This window comes from Pristiophorus japonicus, chromosome 2 (assembly GCF_044704955.1).
Source record: "Pristiophorus japonicus isolate sPriJap1 chromosome 2, sPriJap1.hap1, whole genome shotgun sequence".
NCBI classification, from domain to species: domain Eukaryota; kingdom Metazoa; phylum Chordata; class Chondrichthyes; family Pristiophoridae; genus Pristiophorus; species Pristiophorus japonicus.
The window spans coordinates 107652251-107678414 of NC_091978.1; the positions used below are offsets into that span (position 1 = coordinate 107652251).

At 43.0% G+C, this 26164-nt stretch overlaps 1 protein-coding gene across 1 annotated transcript in view; it reads right to left on the minus strand.

The window, feature by feature from the left end:
• LOC139231492 (potassium/sodium hyperpolarization-activated cyclic nucleotide-gated channel 1-like) overlaps positions 1–26164 on the minus strand; it is a 347416-nt gene that overhangs the window by 301383 nt on the left and 19869 nt on the right. Inside the window, exon 2 of the mRNA XM_070862514.1 lies at positions 11332–11755. Coding sequence (XP_070718615.1) covers positions 11332–11755 — 424 coding nt within the window. The remainder of the gene's footprint in view (positions 1–11331; positions 11756–26164) is intronic.

Genomic DNA, 26164 nt, shown 5'->3' on the forward strand with positions numbered 1-26164 from the left:
ACCTAACTATACCGAAAAGGCTTCCCGCCCCCCTCTCTCCCCCTCTCTCTTACCTTTCCTGCTGCTGCTGTCTGGGTATCTGCTGCACTTACCTCCACCGGTTTCCTTACCTGCGACGATTTCCTTAACTCTCCAGAAGCTTTTTCTGCAGAGGCCACATACTCCGGCCTAAAATGTACTGGAGTAACTCTCAGCTGGCCAAACTTGCCTAAATGGCCAGAATTGGTGTGGGTGGTAGGTTACGCCCCCTTTGGCTGAAAAAAAAATTACCTAAAAAAAACATTGGTGCAAATTGATCGGGGAAACTGTGTTTTTTTTAACTTAGGCAAAAAAAAGCAGCCTGCGCAAAAAAACCAGCACAAATCACTGGGGGAAATTGAGCCCAATGGATGGTGCCCACAGTGTGAAGATGGGACACCTCCACAAGGACTGTCCGGTGGTCGCTGCTACCAATGCTGTTATGTACAGATGCATCTGCAACAGGTAGATTGTTGAGAATGAGGTCAAGTAGGTTTTTTGTGTTGGTTCTCTCACCACCTGCCGCAGGCCCAGTGTGACAGCTATGTCCTTCAGCTCGGTCAGTAGTGGTACTACTGAGCTACTCTTGGTGATGCACATTGAAGTCCCCCACCCAGAGTCATTCTATGCACTTGCTATTCTCAGTGCTTCTTCCAATTGGTGTTCAACATGGAGGAGTACTGCTTCATCAGCTGAGGGAGGGCAGTAGGTGGTAATCAGCAGGTTTCCTTGCCCATGCTTGATCTGAAGCCATGAGACTTCATGGGTCTGGAGTCAATGTTGAGGACTCCCAGGGCCACTCCCTCCCAACTGGTGCCATCTCTAGTGGGTCTGTTCTGTAGGTGGGACAGGACATGCCCAGGGATGGTAATGGAGGAGTCTGGGACATTCCTTCATCAAGTGTCTGCCCATTTCACCAGGCTATGTGAAGACACAGACAGACTGTGACATGGGCAGACACATGGCAATGAAATTTAATGCAATGAAGTGTGAAGTGATACATTTTCGTAGGAGAAATGAGGAGAGGCAATATGAACTAAATGATACAATTTTAAAGGGGTGCAGGAACAGTGAGACCTGGGAGTTTATGTACACAAATCTTTGAAGGTGGCAGGACAAGTTGAGAAGGCTGTTAAAAAAAGTATATGGGATCCTTGGCGTTATTAATAGATGAAGAGAGAACAAAAGCACAGACGTTGTGCTAAACCTTTATAAAACACTGGTTAGGCCTCAGCTGAAGTATAGTATCCAATTCTGGGCACCACACTTTAGGAAGGATGTCAAAGCCTTAGAGAGGGTGCAGAAAAGATTTACTAGAATGGTACCAAGGATGAGGGACTTATGTGGAGAGACTGGAGAAGCTGGGGATGTTCTCCTTAGAGCAGAGAAGGTTAAGAGGAGATTTGATAGAGGTGTTCAAAGTCATGAATGGTTTTGATAGAGTAAATAAAATGAAACGGTTTCCAGTGGCAAGGGATCGGTAACTAGAGGACACAGATTTAAGGTGATTGGCAAAGAACCAGAAGTGACATGAGGAAACAGGTTTTTTTTAGACGGCGAGTTGTAATCTAGAATGCACTGCCTGAAAGAGTGGTGGAAGCAGATTCAACAGTAACATTCAAAAGAGAATTGGATAAATACTTGAAAGGAAATAATTTACAGGGCTAGGGAAAAAAAGCAGGGAAGTATATAAGAACATAAGAAATTGGAGCAGGAGTAGGCTGTTTGGCCTCTCGAGCCTGCTCAGCCATTCAGTAAGATCATGGCTGATCTGTTGTAGGATTAATTGGGTAGCTCCACCAAAGAGTTGGCACAGGTACGATATGCCGAATGTGTTTCTTCTATGCTGTATCATTCTATGATTCTATGACTGAGTAAATATCCTGGAACCTAACATCAGTTTGGGATCCCAATCATCACAGTGGTTGAAGAAGGCCCATCACCACCTTTTCAGGGCAACTTGGGATGGGCAATAAATGTGACATACCAGCATCACACATATCCATGGAACAATTTTTTTAAACAGCAGTATTACACTACATGTTTAACATCAGTGTAGTGCATAACATTTGCCACACCAACACTGAACATGGAGCACAACTAGACGTTATTCACGAGAATAAACTGAAAGACCTTAATGAGTGCTACAACTGGCAAATATGGAGATACCAATGAAGCGAGAGTAAACCTGCGGTCACAAAATGGCAAAGCAGAGCTCTGGGACTCTGTGGTATGTTCATTAATCTGCTGATCTGTAGCACATAACGGATTCCCTAAAGCTGATTTATGCAAAGTTTAGCAAGTAGCTGCCAAAATTTATCGAATACAGTATCTTGGCCTAAGTGGCATCTGTCCATTTTCTATTTTCCAATAAACCTACGATAGATCCCCAGAGGTATTACACAATGCAGAAATGTACAGAACTAAATGTGATAGCCCTCTCGGATTAAGAGAATACAATAGGTTGCAGTCGGTCAGGATCGAGTTTAATCGCTCCTACCGGGTAGTTAGGGGTGACACAGATTCGACCTCCTGATTTTCAGCCCCACCTACTCAATTTTCCTTTCCACTGATTTCACTGACACGTCTACCACAGCAGTACTTCTCATTAAATCCCATTACTGGACACCCACACAAACTGTGGTGTTAGCTCACGTGTGTGGATATGTTTAGCTATTATGTGAGGTTATTCACGTTGGTAGGAAGAATAGAAAAACAGAATATTTTTTAAATGGTGAGAAACTATAAAATGTTGATCTTCAGAGAGATTTAGGTGTTCTCATATAGGAAACACAGGGAGTTAACATGCAGGTATAGCAAGCAATTAGGAAGGCAAATGGCATGTTGGCCTTTATTGCAAGGGTTTGGAGTACAAGAGTAAGAAAGTCTTGTTACAATTGTACAAGGCCTTGGTGAGACCACACCTGGAGTACTGTGCACAGTTTTGGTCTGCCTTAGAAGCAGTGCAACGAAGATTCACTAGATTGATTCCTGGGTGAGAGGGTTGTCCTATGAGGAGAGATTGAGTAGATTGTGCCTATACTCTCTAGAATTTAGACAATTGAGAGGTAATCTCATTGAAATATAAGATTTTGAGAAAGATTGACAGGGTAGATGCTGGGAGGTTGTTTCCCCTGGCTGGAGAGTCTAGAACTAGGGGACATAGGCTCAGGATAAGGGGTCGGCCATTGAAGACTGAGATGAGGAGAAATTTCTTTACTCAGAGGGTTTTGAATTTGTGAATATCATTGGTATAGACTGGAGAAGAAGTAGATTGATATACCTCAGGAGGACTTGAAGGAGCGAGTCCTTCCGGCTAATTGATGTGAGCACTACCAGAACCAACTGGTCTGGAGGCAATTGCTGGAAGGTGTTAACTAAAAAGGCAAAAAAAAGGGAAGATGCTAGAAATCTGAAATGAAATAAAAAGTGCTGGAAACACTCAGCAGGTCAGTCAGCATCTGTGGAGAGAACAGATAAGGCAATGTTTCAGATGTGGACCCTTTGTCAGAACAGGTGAAAAATGTTGCTTGATATCTGAATGCTGATCCGCTCTTGAATAATACAAGCTGAGAAGAGAGACACTCTGGACAGAACATAAAGAATGAATAGAAGCTCTTAGACCACATGACAAGGGGCACAACTGGTACAAATGGTAACACTGGATAGATCTGGGTTTACTCTAAGAGAATGTTTGTGATTTGGTTGTGTGGCAGGCAGCACTATTTCTAAGGAGGCTCCAACATTAGTAAATGTGTTTTTTTATAACATAGGAATTACTAGACAAAAAAAAGACCATAGTCCGTCAATTTGCCTTCTAACATCCTGGTCGTCGCATGATACAACAATTGTGGAGTTGTTGACATATCATGGCAATCGATCTCTGTCAGTTAGTCTACAATGGACCCAGACATGATGTGAGGAAAATTCCCAGTGGTGGAGATCTTTGGGAATTATAGGTCCACAGTTGACTGACTGAGACCTTTTTACTTCCACGTGATTTGTTCATTATATACTGCACATTAATGAGACATTTGTTCTCAAATCAGATTCATTTAAGAGAAAAAATGTAGCCTTGAAGAATTAAACAAGTGGTAATGCTGATCAATCTACATTTCTTTTCACTGAAAAACCAAAGTGAAAGGCTAAAGCTCAGAATGCAGGAAACCATCAAGGTTAAAAGAACAAAGAAGACAATGAAACAAATCAAGAAGCAATGATCATGTGACAACACACAGGTTTTAAAAGTAAAAAGATTGTCGGAGGAAGATAAGACTGAGAGGGTAAGGAGTTACAGTTTGAGGCCCTGATAAAGAAAGCTTTAGAGCAGGAGACTGTGTGATGATTCCTGATCTTCAGAAAATGGGCAAGACATTGGGTGAAAGGAAGAGCACATAGGTTGTCATATGTGGTGCTTAGAAGGAAGAAAGGCAAATTCAGAGGAGCACGGACCATGGCAGGTACTACAGATAATGTAGAGAAAAACAACGGTTGCAACAGAGTGTATGTGAGAGAGAGAGAGAGAGAGAGAGATTGAAAGAGAAAAAGTAGTGAGTGAGGCAGCCTGTCCATTCGTGCAAGAGAATAGCTACAAAAGTCTCTCCAAATATTGTAGTATTCACATTTTTCTACAAACTTGGGATTTATAGAGTTGAGCTTAAGTGTTTGCCACAAAAATCAAAATTGAGGTTCACAAAGGTAGCTTTAGGAATAGAGTAGATGTGCAAGTTCAACTTGAGGTCAGCGGAGATTGTGAGCTCAAGAATATTGAAGAACAAAGGTCAAAACTTATGGTTAGATTTATGAGAAACATGAAAAAATGTAGCCTTGAAGAAATAAACAAGTGGTAATATTATATCTCCATTCGCAATTTCGCAGATAATGACGCAATCCATGCCCAGAAGAAGTGGACAATACCCAGGTTTGGGTTGATAAGTGGCAGACAACATTCATGCCACACAAATGTCAGGTAATGACCATCTCCAACAAGGGAGAGTCTAACCACCTCTCCATGACATTTAATTACATTACCATCACCAAATACCTACCATCAATATCCTAGGGGTCACCATTGATCAGAAACTCAACTGAACCATCCACATAAATGCTGTGGCTACTAGAGCAGGTCAGAGACTGGGTATTCTGTGACAAGTGGCTTACCTCCTGACTCCCTAAAGCCTTTCCATCACCTACAAGACAGAAGTCAGGAGTGCCATGGAATATTCTCCACTTGCCTAGATGGGTGAAGTTGCAACAACACTCAAGAAGCTCTTGACTTGTGACCTCCATCGCCTAAAAGGAGAAGGTAGCAGGTGCATGAGAACACTTCCAAGTTCCCCTCCAGGTCACACACGATCCCAACTTGGGACATACATTCCGTCATCTTTGATTGATTGGTCAAAATCCTGGAATTGCCTACCTAACAGCACTGTGGGAGTACCTTCATCGTATGAAGTGCAGCAGTTCATAAAGATGTCTCACCAGCACCTTCTCAAGGGCAACTAAGGATGGGCAATAAATGCTTGCGATTCCCATTTCTCGAGAATTATATATATTTTTTAAGTTTATAGGATATTTATGGAGTAGAAAAGTTAAATCTGAAATATTACTTTCTGTTAAATACCAAGAGTAGGCCACGGGGACATTAATTCAAATTAGTAAAAGTTAAATTTAGGACTATTGCCCAAAATTCTCTTTTATACAATATGATCAATGTATGGAACAGACTTCCAGGAAAAGTAGTACAAGCAAAAACGCTGGAATTTTAAGAAACAAATGGATACTGAAATGCGAGGACTTCACGATCTTTCTGGGTAGAGGAACTAAGATGAGCCAAATGGCCTTCCCCATCCATAACCAACTTGTGATCTTGTAAGGAACTTGCGGTAGGGCAGATTGGACCTCTGTAGTCCGGTATTCTCTGGTCCGGAAACATCCATGGTTCGGTATCAACATCGGTTTCCCACGCTTCCTGGCTCTCATTGATCAGTGCACAACTGCCACTTTGCGTGCGTGGCATCCCGGCTTCCCACGCTTCAGTGAGGTGGCTGGGCAAGAAAAGGAAAGGCGCCAAAGGTGGGCCTGATGGAGAGGAGAGTTTATTAAAAAAAGAGCACCAAACCAGCGCATTAATTGACAAATGTGGCATGGAGATTTCTGCATAGAGAAAGAGGGAGCCGGAGTGTGGCGGTGTCGTTCAGGAGCCCGGGTGCTGTCTTCGGTAAGCCTAGGTTCGCGTGACCTCCCGTGGTTTGGAAAATTCTCTGTTCCGGCACTGGTCAGGTCCCGAACCAGAGAGGTCCAACCTGTACAAGAACTAAAATGCGATATGAACTATCAGCAGAAGAGGCAACTGTAAATTGCTTGGCTTGATGAGTACATTTCTTAAGTGCCCTCTCTGCTATGTCTCGTTATCCACCGCACCTTAACTGACAAGAAGTGTAGTCTGCACTAAGAATCAGAAACATTTATTGCTTATAACTGTTGGTTGTGTGGACAGTATTTTCAACCTAGTAGTACTAATACTTGAGAACACTTTGAAAGCAATAAACCGTCTATATAAATCCGCGCACATTTTCCCCTCCATACAATAACCTAGGTCATCTGCAATCTACATTATTACTGTCACTTCCAGATTGACACTGCTGTACTAAATACCACAGATACAGATTTCAACACAGATGCACCTCTGCAATGCAGTGACTCACCAGCACAGAGACACTCGGAAAGCATAATCAGGAATTCAGGCGCACACTCTCCATGATTTTCCATCCATTAGTTCCAGCTACTGAGGAGAGCTGCAGAATAACTGCTACTGTCTGACACACTTCAGTGATTGTCTCTTAGGCCAAAATACGACAATCTGTCCACTGCATCCTGCCATTGTCATCGAGGATACTTCTGCTCCTCCTGGCCCATAAGAACATACAATAAGAACATAAGAAATAGGAGCAGGAGTAGGCCATTTGGCTCCTCGAGCCTGCTCTGCCATTCAATAAGCCACTTTCCCGGCTGCTCCCCATAACTCTTGACTCCCTTATCATTCACAAATCGGTCTATCCCCACCTTAAATATATTCAAAAACCCAGCTTCCACAGCTCTCTGGGGTAGAGAATTCCAAAGATTCATGATCCTCTGAGTGAAGAAATTCCTCTTCATTTCTGTCATCAGGAAACCTTTCTTTTAAAGAAATATACTGATCTTTTTGGTCTTCTATGCCTGTTGCTCCTTGGTGCCTGGTGTTCCTGGTGAGTCCGGCACCAAACAGTGCATGCGCGACTTCATGTTAAAATGGCATCGAACTCTGAATTACTTTTACATTTTAATGAGGCTCTCTCGCCTGCCTGCGACGAAGACCTAAGACGCCACCCGAAACCCGGGAGTAAGAATCATAGCTGGCATGAATGTGGGGCCAAGCAGGAGGGCAGGATACTTCCTCTACTTTACCCCCAACCCCAAACACCCGTTCTTGGTGGGCATGGTGCAGGGGGTGGGTGTTAAAATCAGTCCTTTCATCAGAAAAACATTATATTGGGCCTACTTTCATGGAAAATCCCAGAAATAGTGCGGAGGTCTTTGAAGCCTGTGAAACATTCTCTGGTTGCATTTTCTGTTTTCACACACCCAGAAATCATCTGAAAACAGGTGATAATTCTGTGGAAAATTCAGACCTTATTAGTTTGAATTTCAAGCATTCACAGGTCAAGCAGATCATAGATTAGATAAAGGGAAACTACACTTTTGCAACAACAACATTTTGCATTTATATAGCGGCATTCATAAATGTTTACACATGTCAGATGTCTGAGCCATCAATGAAAGAATCATTCATGCAAGGCAAGCAACTTGCAAACAAGTTGGAGCACTGCAATTTCCTCATATCTGCTCAGTAACACCTACTATCCATGTGCAGAGGGAACAGTCACGGGTACATACTCATGGGGTGAGAAAAAGTACAATGTTTGTAGGAAAGGCCACAAAATACTCAGTCGACACATATTTATTTTCTGCAAAAATGCAATACAATTGTTGGGACCATCTTCTTTGCTTGTGTGCCCACTGTTCCAGGCATTTCTGATTAGCCATAGGACAACAAGTGGAGTTTACTTAAAATGCACAGTAGATGCGTCAGCACCTGAAAAGCGAGTTTAACATTTTTCAGGTGTAGACCCTTCGTTGGAGCTGGCTCCGACATAAGGTCCACATCTGAACCATCAAGGTGTTTTTTTCCCTTTTTTAGATACGATCAAACCTGCTGTGTAGCTGCAGCATTTTGTTTTTTATTTTCTACCTGCAGTTTTTTTTCTATTAAGTTTGTTTACTGTAAATAAAAATTGGATTGCCACCATTCCCACTGAGCAAATTCCTTTAACTGGAATGGTGCTGTAGCTGAATTGGGCCATCTAACACCTTTTTTTCAAGCCGATCTTATAGCATGATGTATCTTATGCAATTAATTGGATCATCCCCTCCCCATTAAATTAGTTTAACTGTTGTTCTGCCAACAGCTTCCCAAACTTGCAGTGGAAACTTGCAATTTCCATTCCCCAAACATACTTGCTAAGCTATTTACAGGTGCAGTCTTACTGTGGGAAAACATTTCCGACACAGAGCTCTGCAACCCGAGCATCTGCACTAACAGCAAGCTTTCACCCACAGCTTTCCTGTCAAAACATTCTTCAGAAGTTCCTTAACAGGCCACAGTGAGAGTGCATGGATGAGGCATCCCATGATGCACATCCTGTCAATATCAATATTGTACATATGTCAATATGATCTAGAATGGTCCAGATACAATTTAAAAAGCTGATGTCATGCCTCTCAATTTTATAAGCAAAACACAATTTTTCAATGTTTCGGATATTCTTGTACTTGTGAGATTTAGTACTGGAGAAGCATCACAATTGTCCTGACTCAAAATAAAAATCAATTGTTACCTTACAACCATCTGTTGTTTTAATGGTACTTTGACAAGGTTTTACAGCACTAGTGGCTCTGCACTAATGTGCAGCATATTTCAAGTTGTTGTCAATTCCAATTCAAGCCTTGTATTCAGCATTATTATAGAGTGATCTTTATCCCATTTCGAGCCTGACTAGTTAGTTCAATACTCAATTACTTACTGAGAAAAAGCAAGCTGCCCTCAATTTTCCTCCCTGACTCATTTGCATAAGGCATTCACTCATTCTGGTGGCAAAAACGGTCAACATTTTCTAACTATGTAATTCATGTGCGCCACAGTGGGCAATCGTTCTGGTACTGCTTCTGGAATCCTGTCACAGATAGTACTTTAGTGGGAACATTTATTTTGCACAATGTGCTATGGACTTTGAGGGCAGCTCAGTAGTAGTCAAGTACATCAGGCAGGAAACCAAAACTGTACACCTGGCCACAGCCTCTTGGGCTTTCAGATTGTTAATGGGGGAAGGAAAGCATGCCACAAAGATTTATTGCTCATCTTCATCTTCAGCCAACTCCCGGGACCCCAAAAGACATGGGAATCCAGTGTAAGGTACCTGCTCCATCAATCTTCAAGCACTGCTGTGCTGTACACTGAGCATTTGCAGGAAGTGGTAAATCAGGCCGGAGGGCAGAAACATTCCTCCTACCTCACTATAATGGTAATGCTGGGCCTGGACTGACTACAAGTGCAGGCCTAAATACGCCCACTGGTAAAGCCTAGGAAATCGCAAGACAGCACAGAGGATCCAGGGATCTAACCTGATGGGTCTCTGCCCTGTCCTGTTGTCTTCTCGGTGCTTGTGGAACGCTGATATCTCCAGGCACAGGAGAGAGGACCACCTACCCATGTGTGCACATCCTGCGAAGCGACCAACAGGAACTGGTGGAGTAGGCCTGTATATAAGGCTAGTATCACAAATCTACCCATGTGGTTTCACACGCAGTGTTAATACTGCACAATGACCTCAGTATTACAGAGGCATCAGGCATTCATTCCAATGACAAAATAATCAAGATCTGGTATGGTTTTTGAAATCCTGTCAAAATTATATATCATATTTTATGCTATTTGTACAATCTGCCATGGACTTTGACTGACTACCAAAATGTACAGTGGTAGCCAAGTGCAGATATTCGTAGAGGTGTTCTGTCACCTGACAAAAGTGTATGACAGATGCTGCATCAAGTTTGTAAACAGAAATGGATAAGAATGTCAATAGCACCATGATTATATTATCAGATAATGAATTAGGTCTGACATTAAATTTTTCAGACCTTCCAAAAACCAAAAGAGGTGTGTGTGTGCGTATATATATATATATTAAGTAGAGGGCTGAATTTTAAAATACTGGAAATCAGTGATTTTCATAATTAAGCCACAACCAAAATTAATAAAAATAATAATAAACAGTGGCCAAATGAAGGTGGAAGGATTAGAATAAATGGAGCATAGAATTCTTACTATTAGCCACAGATCTTAATCTCCATCTCAGAGAAGCATCCTATTGTATCAGGCTGATATTTACATTTCCCTTACCCTCTCCCTGAGCGAGATTGTCAAATTAGTACCAATTATCATTGAATTATGGCACAGTATTGCACCGTGAACTCCCATCCACAGAGAACTGGATTGAAATTGCCCGAATTGAGAAACCTTTAGCAACTGTTTGATAAGAGACCTTCTGGATTTGAACCAAGGTTAAAAGAAAATGTTATTTAATGCAACACTACCCATTTACACAAGAAGGCGGATGATGCTGCTTTCAGATTGAGACGGCTACCTCTTTAGAGTGATGTGAAGCGAGCAGTGCTGATACACAAGGGATCATTTTACAAGTCTTCGCTGCTGGAGGGAGTCGAGCTTGCCAGCCGATCATGTGCATCTCACAATATCACCCCATGCTTCCAGCTCTGCATCATACTTTGGCTAAGTTAAAAGGAGCTCTGTGCTTACATGCTAACATGCACTCAGAGTTCAGCTCCCCAGAGTCAAAATAACATTCGTGTCATACCAATTGGATCTATGCTAACATTAAATTTTCCTTTCAAAATGAAGTTTTAAATGTTTGTAGTTCCATCAACTCCAGGCAAACTTTTTAAATGTTGCTTTGTACTGGTTGCAGTTAAGCAAAGTCGAAGCAATGCGACACTACCGTCACAATTTGGACTTCTTGTCAGATCCCAATCAGGCCAAATTCACTTCCAACTTATGCTGCAGTTTGCATTGTAACCAAACCAAAATTGCTTTGTATCAACATATTCTGTGTGGTAAAAAAAAAATAGAAGTGGTTTGACAGCAGAACTGCCAATTGTAATTTGATTTAAGATTTTAAAAGTAAGAAGGTACCTTACCTCCTCCCACTGGTGTATATATCGTATAAGTCTTGACAGTCTTAATAATCGTAAGAGACTGAGGATTTTTGTAAACCTCACAATTCTCAGTGCTCTGGCAGTCTTGTAAACATCAGAATCAAATCCTTTTTCTATAATCAGAAAGATATAATCCACTGGTATGGAAGAGACAAAATCTAAGATAAACCAGCTCTTTAAGTACTTCCACTTGATGACCTTTGGGTCTAGTATGATTTCGGCATTGTCTTCGACAACAATTCCAGTTCTAAAATTGACTATCAAGTCCACAAGGAAGAAGGTATCAGAGGCAACGTTAAAAACAATCCAAATGGTTGACGTTGACTCTGTGAAGAAGGTGATTCCCACAGGAATAATTATGAGATTTCCAACCATAAGCATCAGCATTATCAAGTCCCAGTAAAACCTAAAAAAGAGGAAAAATGGAAAACAGTAAGTGCAAGAAACCATAGCTGTTCATGTTATTTAGTTCTAATTTGATTAGATTCCATAGTTATTGCAAATCCAGTCCACACAGCAATGATCAAAAGTACTTGAATCACTATTGAAAGGCATCTGTGTAACTAACTCTTCAGATTCAAGAGTGGTGAGGATACATCTGTACAACCTGAACTGTCACCAGCAACAACCATCCAACATGGATGAAAGACTGCAATTCGAATGTGACCTTTTTGGAAATACATTTCCTACACAAGCTTCTGTTGAAACTCTTAAAAATGCAATTTTATAACGCTTTTTCATAAATGGTCTCAGTCCAGTGTTAAGGGGGCTATCAGTTTATATCAGCGATGTCTGGCTTCAAAACCAGAACATTTTGTAAATGAAACCTTTAAATGAAACAAAGTTTTTCTTCTAGTTTCTTAAATAAGAAACTATTGACTTCTGTTGCATAATTGCTTCCCATTTAAAATTTTAAACATTCACTTCCCTCCCTTAAATCGCCCTCCTCCCCGCAAATAAAAAGATGTTGGAGGTAGCGTTTCATAGGAACTAGTTCCTCCTCTAGTACTTGACATAATAGGCATTCTGCCTGGTGTGAGCCTACACAGTGAGTGCTGGCAGGTGCACCTTCCAGCCAGAGTCACTGGATAATAATCAGGAGCAGGAAACTAAACTGATTAGTTCCACCTTCCAGATCCTGGCTACACTGAGACCAACTGTAGAGCCCTAGTCCCTACGTAAGATCACCTAACTCAGCACAGATGGGAGAATTTGAAACTGGGACTTCCTTGGTTAGTATGGCTCAGTTCCACTATGGGCAGTGCACCTTCAAACTGTGCCTTTAGAGATTACACTTAAATAATTTCAGCTTCATGACAAAGAAAAAAGTGGCATTGTATTTTCAGATGATCATCCAAACACTTTAGACCAAGAAACAGATATTTTCTCCAGAACCAACTCATTATACATTACACATTTTATTACATTCGTAAACATCAATAAAATTGTTGGAGATTTCAATCATACAACTGGACTTCCTAAAGAGTATTCCTTGTTTAATAACAGATTTGCTGCTGAATAGACAAATTTGTTCATGGGAGCTATGATTCACTAGCATTCTGATTCAAATATATGCCTTTACAAGAGATATTTCAGTCCTGAGGTAGAAGACATCAAAATCTTGAATATGAAAGGATTTGCTTTGCAAATTTGTATTTTTTTCTTCATGTTCAGTAATATTAATATGAGGATTGAGTATTTTCTTGGTAATAGAAAAGATTACTTCAGTAAAATTAAATAGGGGATGGTGGAGATCCACCGTGTTTCTAATATATATGTAAATACGATCCTTGTAGAAATACAGCAAACTAGAAATTACTGTTTTGTCATATCAAAGGATGGAAATTTTACATTAAGGATTGACTGGTGCAAATGGTAAACATGAACCAATCAAGTATCAGGGAGAAAATAGCAAAATGGCCCCAAAGCATAACCCGTATATCTTCATGTCACATAAACCACCTCGCTTGTCTTGTAATGCAACCATTAAAATTAATCAGTTACTCCCCATTTTCTGTGAACTAATCGGTCAGATAATATGTTCTACCCATGATCCATAGAGAAACCAGTCTGTCTCTCTCTTCGAATCAAATCCATACAAAGTTACGAGTACTCTGAGAAATCACTCAACTAATCATATGCAACAACTGCATGGGGGGAGCAAACATGGTACTGAAATTATACCAGTTTCAATCCTGTATGGATAGATAGAGTAAAGACATACCAGCTACAGATAATATGGTCAATGAGCATTAATATAGTTTGTATATTGGTTACATATTGAAAGGGGTACATCTACTACTCAAACAAAAACGGAATCAGCCAAGCTCTCAGCTATCCATTGTTGTCATATAGTGCATCACTTATAAAGTATATTGGCCCTTCAGTCTATTTTTCTCAATGCAACTTCTATGGATACATAAAGGTAGAGTTTATGTCAGTTTACTGCCAGCTTGGAACAATGTGCATCAGAAACTAATGGATGGAAAATCCTGTGGACCTGCTGCTCTCCCCACCAGAATTCCCAACATGAACTTCCACGCTAATGTTTTACAATGTTGATACATCGTGTTGATGAAAAATAAAATCATGTACATATGAAAGTTTCAACTTGTTTCCATGCCTTTACAGGAACAATTAATAACATTTAGCAGTACAGGTATAATGTCCCGAAACCGGAAACCTCGAGACCGTGGCCATTCTGGTTTTTGGGTTTTCCCGGATTTCGGAGAAGAATTCCAACGTTCCGAATCCAGAAACCCTTGGGCCGACTTTCTTGTATTTCAGGATTTCGGAGCCGAAAATCCGACGTCCCGAATCCGGAAACCTCGTGGACGATTTTCGAGTATTTCCGGATTTCGGAGACAATCCAACATCCCGAATCCGGAAACCCTTGGGCCGACTTTCGGGAATTTCCAGATTTTGGAGCATTACATTCAATGGCAACCTCGAGGCTGGGACGCGCTGGGCTGCATATTTTTTTGGATTCATGTTTCGAGAAAGGTATGTGCAGCTTAAAAGTCCGATTTTCGGGAAATATTTCCGGATTCCGGACAACGACTCTTGCAATCTGCACAATGTCTGGTTTTCGGACAATTACAGTTTTTAGAACACTGAATTTCGGACGTTCTACCTGTATAACTCTATTCAGGCTGCAGCTTTCATGGGAGCTGCCAATGTGATTCACTCTCCGCACAGAAATATACACTTTAAAAAATGAAAATGTTGTCTCTTTAAAAGATTGTGTGTATGCCTCGTATGTCGGTGTCACTATCGCTTCCTAGATAATTGCATCACAAAGCATGGCACTAAGTCAGGCAAACCAGAGGATCCCAGGTTTGATCACTAGTCGTAGCTGAATTAATTGATCTCAATCAAATCGATTGCTGTAATGGAGCTTGGTGTCCATCATGAAGGGACGGGAAACAAGTCAGCTAGTGTTCCCTCTCCCAAACACTTTACTGCTAGCAAGTGCCTGGTTGTGGATGGGATCAGCCTTTGATGTATGCCCTTTGCCATCAAACAGCTTCACTGTCTAAGGTTACATGCAAAAAACAACCACATTCACTAAGACACTGGAAGACTTCCAGCGGCCAAGGAGGAGAAAAGGAAATGTTTGCTTTTCACTTTTTGAGATACTCATAGAATAGAGCAGCTACGATTCATCTACAGGGAAGCCTTTTAATATGCATTTCATTTATGGACGTTCTTTATTACAGAACAACTTCAAAATATTATACTGCTGTTCACTATACAATCTTCTTCAGTCGTGTAGTCCCAGCTTACACACTTCATGAAATTCTTCCTACCTCGGGCATCAAGCTGACAGTATACATCCCAAAATAGGGAAAGGAGTGCACTAAAGCTAATGTAGGTGACTATTACAACACATGAAATGGAGTATGCCAGATACCCAAAGAATAAGTGAAATATCTCATCAGTTTTAACCAACTATTCATTTCAGCCAGATTCTTTTCCTTATAATTTCCTGAAAATGCTGTCCTTTGCTAGGGTATGGTTTCATTGTACCTCCTGACTGTTGCCAAAGTGTTCATTCTTCATGTGTGATCCTAAATAGCGAGTAGTAACAGGTCACTCAAAATATAGGGGCATCACAAATAGGCATGTTCTATCCTTACCCAATGTCCTCACATGTCTGCCTTCTAGCTGGGTCACTGGACAGCAAACCAAGGTGAGAACTCCATGTTTTCCCCTTTCCTGAGTCAGGAGAGCTGAGGCCAGCTGTAGCACTCCCACTGCCATCCTGGCTGACATCAGCTAACTTTGTACAGATTGTTGATTGAACCTGGAACCTTCCTGATATATGCGGCTCAGTTCCGCATATAGAATACTTAAAATATGTAAAATTATTAAATTGATTATAACTGCAGGGAGTGAGGCACTTAAAATGTTGCCACCAGGCAGTAGCATGAGGCAATCTTGTTATCTGTTTCTATTTCTAAAAGTAAAAAGTATCGGAATAAGTATTTATGACCGTGTCAAAAATGCTGCACAGTGCCTGCAGTCTGTTGCTCGTCCCCTATATCTTCAATTAGGGTACTCATTTTATCCACCTTTGAAGGATGAAATGTCAGGTGAACTGTGCTGGGATTTGAACTGAACCAACAGAGCTTCCTGATGCTCAGTATCCCAGTAAAATATTGTGAAGGACAGGAGCAGCAATATTGTGGAAACACCATCACCTCCAAGTTCCAGTCCAAGTCACATCCTGACTTGCACATATATCACTGTTCCATCATTGTCGGTGGGTCATTATCCTAGAATTCCCTACCTAACAACACTGCGCTAGCACTGTCACCACAAGGACGGCAGCGCTTTAAGGAGAAGGCCCACCACCACCTTCTCAGTGCACTAGGGATGGGGCAATAGATCTGATCTTGACAATGTCACCCATATTCTAAGAACAAATTTTAAAAAGTAAGCTTTTATTTGAAATAGTATTTTTTCATTCAAAGTCACTGTTTGCAGATGTCTATTAAAGGGGACCTTTGCACAGGTTTCAGTGCCTGATTTATCAAAACATTAAAATACCAGATAGTTCTTCCCATCACAGGCTTCTTCTGTAACTGAACAGGATACTGAATAATTTCAGAACACCTTAATACAATTATTGTTAACTTTAGACCACGTATCCTTCACTTCAGCAGTTGCTAATTCCCTCGTTGGTCACGTGACCTAATATCAAGCAACTTACTTCTTCACAATAGTTATGCAGTGCAATGTCTGTAAGCTTGTAATGTTTGTAACTCTACACTATGGATGTGGACGTATTGTGTACTGCAACTGCAGAGTTAATAATAAACAGAACCAGGCTGTTCCGGAGGTTTCTGACAGAGCTGCCTGCTATGGGAGGAGCTGTGCTTGCTGTGCTCTGTGAATACATCACATTTGGCGGCGAGATGGGATTTTTCGGATGATTTAAAGCTGAAATTTTGTTGGTGAAGGATTCAGCCAGCAGACAGAGAGACTTTAGAAGCTTGTCTTTGGAAAAATCTACGAAATCTGAGGTAAAATACAGCACACTGTGTGAACAGCTAGAGATTAAAAAGGCAGGTGTAATGAGACATTTGGGTGAATATAGACATGACCAGGAACGCTATAAAGCATATGTGGATCGGCTAGAAATGTATTTCACTGCAAATAACATAATTGAAATTCTGGACAATGCAGTCCAGAAACAGGAAATAATGGAACGTAAGAGAGCTATCTTCTTATCGGAGGCGGGTCCGGATTGTACGAAACACTTGAAAATCTGCTTGTGCCTGACGAGCCAAAGGAAACAATGCTTAAAGAGATTTTAACGAAGCTGGAGCAGCACTATAACCCCAAACCATTAGAAATTGTTGAAAGCAATCATTTCGGGATACGGAATCAAAAGGCTGATGAAAGTATCAGTGATTACATCGTAGCATTAAAAAAGCTAAGTATTCACTGTAATTTTGGAAACTTTCAAAAACGAGCCTTGCGGAGCCGTTTTGTTTGTGGGGTGAAAAATGATGCGCTCAGAAGAAAGTTATTGACGACGGATGACTTGACTTTTGAGATTGCTTGTCAGACAGCGAGGTCGATGGGCATGGCCGAAAAATATTCCCGAGAATTTCATAATAATTACGGTCGTCAGTCAACTGAGGTGAATCGCCTGCAGGTTCAAAGTAAAAGGCAGTGGGGGCCCAAAGTCTCAGAAACTGGAAATTCTAACAGAGCGTCAAAATCGTGCTATAGGTGCCTGGGACAACACATTGCTCAAAGTTGTCCATACGTGAAGGCAGAGTGTTTCTTCTGCAGAAAGATTGGGCATCTGGCGAAGGCATGCCCACCGAAGGATAAACCAGCTTTTAAAGCTATGAGTCCAGCGTTCAAAGCTATGAGTAGAAATCCCAAGAGACTACATAACATGGAAGAACAACAACAGGACGAGGAGATGTTAGAGTTACACTTCATCAGGAGCACGAGATTAACGGACAGCGATTCGCAAAGCATCAAAATCCACATAGACGTTACGGGATTCAAGATACCAATGAAAATTGACACGGGTGTAGCCGTGAGTGTAGTACCGGAGTCGCTATACCTCGACAAATTGCGTGATTTCCCACTGGAAAAAGCCAAGATAGAGCTGCGAGGCTATTTGGGAGAGAAAATTCCTGTGGTAGGTCGTATCACCGTACCGGTGAAATATAAGGCTAATAGTAGTTAAAGGAGGAGACAAGCCTGCCTTACTAGGAAAAAATTGGTTGGGATCACTGAAGCTGGATTGGAGTGAGTTTTTCCGTGTGGAAGCGAGATTTGCATCAACAGATGATGTTATTAAAAAGTATCCGAAGATGTTCTGTGAAATGGGCAGTCTGATCCAAGGCTTCAAGGCGAGTGTCAGGGTACAGAAGGACGCTAAATTGGTTTACTACAAACCACATTCCGTACCATATGCACTCAAGGAGAAAGTTGAGCAAGAACTCAAAAGACGAGAGACTCAGAACATTATTTGTAAGATAGATTGATGTAATTAGGCTACACCCATTGTTATTGTACCTAAGTCCGATGGTAAGGTAAGATTGTGTGGTGATTATAAAGTAACCGTAAACCAGGTTCTAGAGGGTAATGTCTCCAATACATTGCCGAATACAGAAGATTTGTTCACAACACTGACAGGTGGTCAGATCTTCTCAAAACTGGATCTTACGAATGCCTACTTACAGCTTGAACTAGATGAGGAGTCCAAGTCATGCTTGACTGTAAATACTCATCTAGGCCTATATCAATTTAATAGGCTACCGTTTGGAGTGTCTTCCGCCCCAGCCATATTCCAAGTGGTAATGAACCAGATTTTGCAAGGTATTGAAGGGATAGTATGTTATTTGGATGACATACTAATTTCAGCACCAAATAGGCAAATTCATAATAACATATTGAATGAAGTCCTCAAATGGCTAGAGGAGCACAGAGTAAGAGTGTCTGCTCGTAAGTGTGAGATATTTAAAAACTCAGTGGAGTACTTAGGGTATAGAGTAGACAAAGATGGTTCACATCTGACCAAGGAAAAACTGGATGCAATCAGAATTGCACCCACTTCCAGGAATGTCACTGAACTTCGTTCATTCTTGGGACTTTTGAACGATTATGGGAAGTTCCTACAAATTTGGCTACAGTATTACATCCACTGAATGAACTATTGAAAAAACAGGTCCATTGGAATTGGTCAAAAGAATGCGATATAGCATTCAAGGAGTGTAAAACCAAATTGGTAGAGAGCACCATGTGAGTTCACTATGGCATATCTAAGGAGATTAAGCTAGCATGTGATGCCTCTCCGTATGGAGTTGGGGCAGTAGTCTCTCATGTATTAAGTTGTGGGAAGGAGAGACCAATTGCTTTTGCTTCACGCACTCTCAGTGCCAGTGAGAGTAATTATGCGCAAATTGAAGGGGAAGCTTTAGCATTAATTTTTGGGGTCGAGAAGTTTCACAAATACTTCAGTATTACAAATCTAAGGAGATTAAGCTAGCATGTGGTCAGATGGTCGTAAGTTTACCATCGTTACGGACCATAAGCCTCTAACAGCAATCCTCCATCCAAAGTCCCCAGTTCCAACATTAGCTGCAGCCCGAATGCAGAGATGGGCTTTGATTTTTTTCAGCATATACAAATGATGTTGAATACAGATGATCAGCTGATCACAGTAATGCTGATGCAATGTCTAGATTACCTTCCCCATCACAAGTTACACCCGACAGGGAAGAAGTGTTTTATTTTTCATACATTGATGAACTGCCAGTCACAGCTGAAGAGATTGGTAGAGCAACCAAACATGACCCAGTGATGTCAAAGGTGTATGATTATATTGCAAATGGATGGCCAAACCAGGTAACAGACAAAGATACACATCCATTCTTCATTTGTAGGAATGAATTATCAGTCGATAAAGATTGTATCATGTGGGGTGCAAGAGCGGTTATACCAAATAAATTCAGGTCCAAATTATTAGGAGACCTCCATGATCAGCACCTGGGAATGTGCTTGACCAAGAGTTTTGCACGCAGTTATATATGATGGCCAGGTCTTGATAAAGAAATAGAGCTAGAAGGGCCGAATGGCCTACTCCTGCACCTATTTTCTATGTTTCTATGTTTCTATGTCAATTGGTAAGCAAGCAACCACCATCAGTACCATTACAGCCATGGAAATGGCCTCCCAGGATGTGGCAAAGGCTGCACATTGATTTTGCTGAGTTAGAAGTGCTGTGTTCCTAACACAGATGAGACTGCACACAGGGAGGTTAAAGTAACAGTGACCTCAGTCTTTATTGAGACACTCCAGAGTGAGCAACAGGCCTTAGGGGCCGGCTTATATACAGTGCACCCAAGGGATGTTGGGATCCCTTGGGACTTTAGGGGATGCACTCCCTGGTGGCGGAACATGGGAGTGCATGCTTTACAGATACACAACATCACTCACCCCCAAAGTCAAAGTGAAAACTATTTACAAGGTGAGGCGGTCGGGAGATTTTCTTTCCCTGGTGGACCGCCTCGGTAAAAATGTCTGTTCTGGTGTGTTGGCTGTGCACTCGCTGGGCTGGCGTGTTGTTGGCCTGGCCTTGCTGGGATGTTGGGCGTGATGGGTTCGATTTCCTGGTCCGGGGCGGTGTCGTTGATCCGTTAGGTGTGTGTTGAGGGCTCGAAAAAGGTGGTGTCCGCTGTGGGTTGTTCAGGGCAGTCTGTGAACCGCAGCCTCGTTTGATCCAGGTGCTTTCTGCAAATGTGTCCATTGTCTAGTTTGACTACAAACACCCTACTCCCTTCTTTAGCTATCACCATGCCCACGATCCACTTGAGACCATGTCCATAGTTTAGCACATACACAGGGTCATTAAGATCAATTTCCCGTGACACAGTGACGCGACCATCGTTTACATTTTGTTGCTGCCACCTGCTCTCTACCTGATCATGCAGGTTCGGGTGAACCAGCGAGAGTCTGGTTTTAAGTGTCCTTTTCATGAGTAGCTCAGCCGGGGACACCCCTGTGAGCGAGTGGGGTCTCGTGTGGTCGCTGAGCAGTACTCGGGACAGGCGGGTTTGGAGTGAGCCTTCTGTGACTCGTTTAAGGCTCTGTTTGATTGTTTGTACTGCACGCTCTGCCTGCCCTTTGGAGGCTGGTTTAAACAGGACCGAGGTGACATGTTTGATCCCACTGCGGGTCATGAATTCTTTAAATTCGGCACTGGTGAAACATGGCCCGTTGTCATTGACCAGTATGTCAGGCAGGCCGTGCGTGGCAAACATGGCCCTCAGGCTTTCAATGGTGGGGGGGACGGAGCTTCCCGACATTATTTCACATTCAATCCATTTTGAAAAAGCATCCACCGCCACCAGGAACATTTTACTGAGAAACGGGCCCGCATAGTCGACGTGGATCCTTGACCATGGTCTGCAGGGCCAGGACCACAAACTTAGTGGTGCCTCTCTGAGCTCAACTGAGCACACACGCTGCATTGCCGTACACAGGACTCTAAGTCAGAGTCGATACCGGGCCACCACACGTGGGATCTGGCTATCGCTTTCATCATTACTATACCCGGGTGTGTGCTGTGGAAATCCGAGATGAACGTCTCCCTGCCCTTTTTGGGTAGCACTACGCAGTTAGCGCACAACAGGCAGTCTGCCTGAACGGACAGCTCATCCTTTCGCCGCTGGAATGGCTTGATTAGCTCTTGCATTTCAACGGGGATGCTGGCCCAGCTCCCAAGCAGTACACAGTTTTTACGAGGGACAGTAGAGGATCTTGGCTGGTCCAAGTCACAATCTGGCAGGCCGTAACAGGTGATTTGTCATTTTCAAACGCTTCCATGACCATCAACAAATCTGAGGGCTGCGCCACCATCAATAAGTTTTCAGGCTGCGCCATTTCCACCCCCGTGGTGGGCAATGGTAGCCGACTGAGAGCATCCGCACAGTTCTCGGTGCCTGGCCTGTGGCGGATGGTTGAGTTATACGCTGATAGCGCGAGTGCCCACCTTTGTATGCGGGCTGAGGCATTAGTATTTATCCCCTTGTTTTCACTGAACAGTGATATGAGGGGCTTGTGATCGGTTTCCAACTCAAATTTGAGGCCAAACAGGTACTGATGCATTTTCTTTACCCCGAACACACACGCTAATGTCTCTTTCTCAATCATGCTGTAGGCCCTCTCGGCCTGAGACAAGCTCCTGGAGGCATAGGTGACAGGTTGCAACTTCCCCGCAACATTAGCTTGTTACACAGCCGACTCCGTACGACGACGCATCACATGCTAGCACAAGTCTTTTACACGGGTTATACAATACAAGCGGCTTGTTGGAACATAAAATGTTTCTGGCTTTCTCAAAAGCAATTACTTGTTTTTTTTCCCAATACCCAGTTCTCACCTTTACGCAGTAACACATGTAGGGGCTCTAAGAGGGTGCTTAACCCCAGGAGGAAGTTACCAAAATAGTTGAGGAGTCCCAGGAACGACCACAGCTCCATCACATGCTAGCACAAGTCAGTGACGTTCTGTGGCCTGAGTGCGTTCCTGATAGCCTCTGTCTTGGCGTCTGTGAGCCGAATGCCGTCCGCCACGATCTTTCTCCCCAGAAACTCCACTTCTGTTGCCATGAAGACGCATTTCAACCTCTTCAGCCACAGCCCTACACGATCCAGTCGCTCGAGGACCTCCTCCAGGTTTTGTCAGTGCTCAACGGTGTCCCGACCTGTGACCAATGTGTCGTCCTGAAAAACCACCGTGCGTGGTACCGACTTGAGTAGGCTCTCCATGTTTCTCTGGAAGATCGCTGCAGCCGACCGAATTCCAAACGGGCATCTGTTGTAGATGAACAGCCCCTTGTGCGTGCTGATGCAGGTGAGGCCCTTCGAGGACTCCTCCAGCTCCTGCGTCATGTAGGCCAAAGTCAGGTCGAGCTTGGTGAACGTCTTGCCTCCTGCCAGCGTTGCAAATAGGTCGTCTGCCTTAGGTAGCGGGTAATGGTCCTGTAGTAAGAAATGATTAATAGTTACTTTATAATCGCTGCAAATCCTGACCGTGCCATCACTTTTGAGTATTGGAACAATCGAGCTGGCCCACTCACTGAATTCCACTGGGGAGATGATGCCCTCGTGTTGCAGCCTGTCCAGCTCGATTTCCACTCTCTCCCTCATCATGTGAGGTACCGCTCGCGCCTTGTGGTGAATGGGTCGTGCCTCTGGGACCAAGTGGATCCGTACCTTCGCCCCGGAAGTTTCCAATGCCTGGCTCAAAAAGGGAAGGAAATTTGTTAAGAACCTGGGTACATGAGGCCTCATCGGATGTCATCCCAGTTCCAGCGGATTTTGCCCAGCCAGCTCCTTCTAAGCAGTGTGGGGGCATCGCCCGGGACAATCCAGAGTGGCAGTTCGTGCACCGTGCCCTCTTGGGTGACCTTGACAATGGCGCTGACCAGGACAGTGATAAGCTCTTTGGTGTACGTTCTCAGTTTCGTGTGGATGGGGCTCAGGGCTGGTCTGAGTGCCTTGTTGCACCACAGTCTCTCAAACATCCTTTTACTCATGATGGATTGGCTAGCGCCAGTGTCCAGTTCCATGGCTACAGGTAAGCCATTCAATTTTACGTTTAGCATTATAGGTGGATATTTCGTCGAAAATGTGTGCACCCCGTGTATTTCAGCATCTGCCTCCTCTCTCTGAGGCTCGAAATTGCTTTGGTCCACCATGGACCGATCTTCCTCTGCCACATGGTGGTTAGCAGGTTTCGCAGAGCTTGCAGCTCGTCTGAATGGATTGGCTGAATGGAAGTCTCCACAACGCTAACAAGGTGTGAATTGCCTTGCAGTCATCCTTTGTTGCGAACTGAGTCATTTGGGTCACCTGAGGCCTGCTGGCAGTTGCAGACTCGTGGTTTCTGCCCTGTACATTTCTGCTCGCAAACACAGTTCCATGAACATTGCTAGCACTTGTGTGCTGAGAGATTTGTTTGGTGTTATCACTGGTGGACCTAAACGCCTGTGCTATCACAATGGCCTTACTGAGGGTCGGTGTCTCTACAGTCAAAAGTTTTCATAGGATGGTCTCGTGGCCAATGCCCAGTACAAAAAAGTATCTGAGCATTTGCTCCAGGTAGCCATCAAACTCACATTGTCCTCAAGTCGCCTTAGCTCGGCGACATAGCTCACCACTTCCTGACCTTCAGATCGCTGGCACGTGTAGAACTGATACCTCGCCATCCGCACGCTCTCCCTCGGGTTAAGATGCTCCCGAACCAGTGTACACAGCTCCTCATACGACTTATCCGTGGGTTTCACCGGAGCCAGAAGATTCTTCATGAGGCTGTAGGTCGGTGCCCCGCAGACCGTGAGGAGGACCGCTCTCCTTTTTGCAGCGCTTCCTTCTCCGTCCAGCTCGTTGGCTACAAAGTACTGGTCTAGCCATTCGACATAGGCTTCCTAATCCTCACCCTCCGAGAACTTCTCCAGGATGCCCACAGTTTGCTGCATCTTTGCGTTGGATTCGTATACTCGTCGCCAGTTGTTGTGTTCCTAACACAGATGAGACTGCACACAGGGAGGTTAAAGTAACAGTGACCTCAGTCGTTATTAAGACACTCCAGAGTGAGGAACAGGCCTTAGGGGCTGGCTTATATACAGTGCTCCTAAGGGATGCTGGGATCCCTTGGGACTTCAGGGGATGCGCGGCCTGGTGGTGGAACATGGGAGTGCATGCTTTACAGATACACAACAAGAAGGACAATAATTGTTCATTGTGACTGATAGCCATTCAATGTGGAAAATAACAACAAGTAAATATTGGACATTTTACGAAGATTATTTTCTTCATTTGGCCCTGCTGAAGAAATTGTTTCGGATAATGGACCACAATTTCATTAAGATGAATTTGCACAATTCACGAGCAAAAATGGTGTGAAACATACCAAGGTTCCATCATACCATCCTGCTTCGAATGGTGCAGCAGAGCGCACGCTACAAATTGTAAAACGTGCCCTCATAAAACAAATGTTAGATCCAAATCCAAGGAAACGACAGTTGTCACTGGATGACAAATTGGCAAATTTTTTGATTACATATCGAAATACTACTTATACAACTATTGGTAGAACACCAGCAGAGTTGTTTCTCAAACAACAGCCACAAACCAGATTCTTGTTGTTAAAACCAAATTTGACACTGTCCGTAGAAGAGACACAATTAAGACAGAAAGAGAATCATGATAGAGGTTGAGTAAAAGAGGGAAGTGTGAAATTAAACCAGAAGGTGAGAGTGAAGTACCATCATCATAAATGGTTAAAGTGGTTACTAGGAAGAGTGGTGAAGATATGTGGTCCTCGCACATATTTGGTAAAGATGTTTGATAATGGACAGGTTATGGTTGTTCATATTGATCATATTTTACCTACAGACATGGAAGGAGTTGAAGGTGGGAATGATTCAATTATTTCTGACTCATCAGATAGTTTTGATATACCAGTAGCAAATCCTAAATCCAATGTACTGGAAACAAATCCAGAAGAGAATCAGAATGAAAGTCTGAGTCCGAGTCAGGAAAACAAAGAGCCTGAAGTTAGAGTGAGTTCAAATGAAAATCAAGGAAATTCCGTGGAGGAAAACATTCCTCAGGATGAGCATCGAATGAGTGTGAAATCGACACCATGTTTGGAAGGTTCTGTTCGAGAGCGAAGGTATCCTCTTCGAAACAGAAAACAAGTGGTAAAGTTAAATTTGTAAATATGGAAAAAAGATAAGTCTATATCCTGTGTTATGTATAAAAATGAAAGTTATGTATGATGTTTGTTATAATAACTTCTTCATTAAGGAGGGAGAAGTGTAATGTCTGTAAGCTTGTAACGTTTATAGCTCCACACTGTGGGTGTGGACGTATTGTTTACTGCAACTGCAGAGTTAATAATAAACAGAACCAGGCTGTTCCGGAGGCTTCTGAAAGAGCTGCCTGCCATGTTAGGAGCTGTGTGTGCTGTGCTCTGTGAATAGATCACATGCAGCATGAAAACCGATCAGTCTTGATATCACATAGGATGAGTTTGGGGATAACCCCTTAATATACTGTGAAAACCTATCCAGTTAATCCTACAGAAATACCAAATCCTGCCATCAGATGTCTTGTATATCCAGGATATAGTCAATGTATTTAGTGAGGCATATGAAAACATGGGCCTTATGCTAAACATCCGTAAGACAAAGGTCCTCCACCAGCCTGTCCTCGCCGCACAGCACTGCTCCCCAGTCATCAAGATCCACGGCGCAGCCCTCGACAATGTGGAC